The 1,540-nt window shown below is 37.7% G+C and overlaps 1 protein-coding gene across 1 annotated transcript; it reads right to left on the bottom strand.

The window, feature by feature from the left end:
* Positions 1-230: 230 nt before the first annotated feature.
* LOC122276464 (metallothionein-like protein type 2) lies at positions 231-1,540 on the bottom strand. The gene is made up of 3 exons (XM_043086207.1): positions 1,376-1,540; positions 806-886; positions 231-686 (listed from the first exon to the last, which is right to left on the bottom strand). The coding sequence occupies exons 1-3, from the start codon at positions 1,438-1,440 to the stop codon at positions 596-598; spliced, it is 237 nt and encodes a 78-aa protein (XP_042942141.1). The 5' UTR covers positions 1,441-1,540; the 3' UTR covers positions 231-595.

Raw genomic sequence — 1,540 nt, 5'->3', positions numbered from 1 at the left:
TACTTCCTCGAGACTTCAACAAGGATATAATAAAGTAGGAGAAATAGATGCACAGAGATCCTCCAATTATACATCAAGAAGCACAATTTTTCTAAATTATTGGAGAGATAGATATCATATGTGAATCAACGACAAATTGTTGACTCGGGTGCTTAAGTTTTTACAGTATTTTTTCAGATGAACCGTCACCGGACAGCGCCTATAATTCAAGGAAAAAAATTGAACTGCTATTTTCCGATTTAGGAGCTTTCAATTTTCATTAGATTATATAAAAGATAATCTTACCACATAAATATTCGCCCCACCAAAGCAGAGAGCCCCCAACATCATACATGCACGACTTAATAATAATATCGTACAAAGAAAGTGAACAGAAACAAACCAAGCAGCCAAGGCTTCAGGGGTAACCCACGGCAAACCTTAACTAGTAAGGTTTGCAGAAAGACAGCCATGCTACTTTATTCTGATCAATATCAGTCTTAAAAGGAAACGAAACACAGAAATTACACACGCATACATAGACATGACGACTAAATGCTAGTTATTAGTTTCTTAAAAGGCAAGGCCATCTCTGCTTCAAAGGCTAAGATCTCTATCATTTACAATTGCAAGGATCACAGGTGCAGTTGGATCCGCACTTGCAGCCATTCTCAGCTCCAACGGCCATCTCAGATCCCTCAAAGTGTCTGCGTAATCCAAAATGATGAGATAACGAACGTCAGTTTGTTATACAAATGATGGAATTATCAGTTAAAACGAGAAAATCCTGCTATGAAAAAGAGGAAGAAAATGAAATAGAACATACGTCTTCTGGGGAGCAACACCAACGATAAGAGTCTCAGTGGTTGTTGTCTCTGTGTAGCCCATGTCAGGGTACATCTTGCATCTGCACAATCATTATCAAAGGGAAAAAATAAAGCCAAAAATCCATAAATTCGAAGATTTCCATGAACGAAATGAATACAAAAAATCTAGATTTGTTCTCATAACAGCTAAATCAAACGGTAAGAACTTTGGCAAAATGAGGAAAACAGGAAATAACAAAAAAACCCAAAATCATGGTTTAGTTCCTCGTGAATATTCCATGCAAGTATCCATCAGATTACTTTTGGACAGCTTTTGGTCCAGGATAAAAGCGAAAAACAAAACCGTCTAAGCTCCGATCCGAAAGAAACCAAGAAATTCTTAAAGACATCTTTCAACTAAGATTTTATCCGAAAAATATCTAAAGAAATACACACTCTTGAGCATGCAAAGTGATTGATTTTCAAACACAACAAAATAAGCACCAACTTTTTGAGACAAAATCAGATTATCCTTAACAAGCCTAAAAAGGATATTAAATGTCAGACGAGAGAGAGAGAGAGAAGGTTACCCTCCACAGCCGCTGCCGCAGCTGCAGCTAGAACCACAGCCACAGTTTCCTCCGCAGCAAGACATTTTCCGGTTTCAAGAAAGATAGAAATTAGAACTGATGAAGATTGATGCAGTCGAGGATAAGTATCCGATAATCGACCTCAGTAGAACGGGTTTGATGGAA

The sequence above is a fragment of the Carya illinoinensis genome, chromosome 9 (assembly GCF_018687715.1).
Source record: "Carya illinoinensis cultivar Pawnee chromosome 9, C.illinoinensisPawnee_v1, whole genome shotgun sequence".
Classification (NCBI taxonomy): domain Eukaryota; kingdom Viridiplantae; phylum Streptophyta; class Magnoliopsida; order Fagales; family Juglandaceae; genus Carya; species Carya illinoinensis.
The sequence above is the reverse complement of the archived record's forward strand: the minus strand, read 5'-3'. Positions and strand labels throughout refer to the sequence as shown.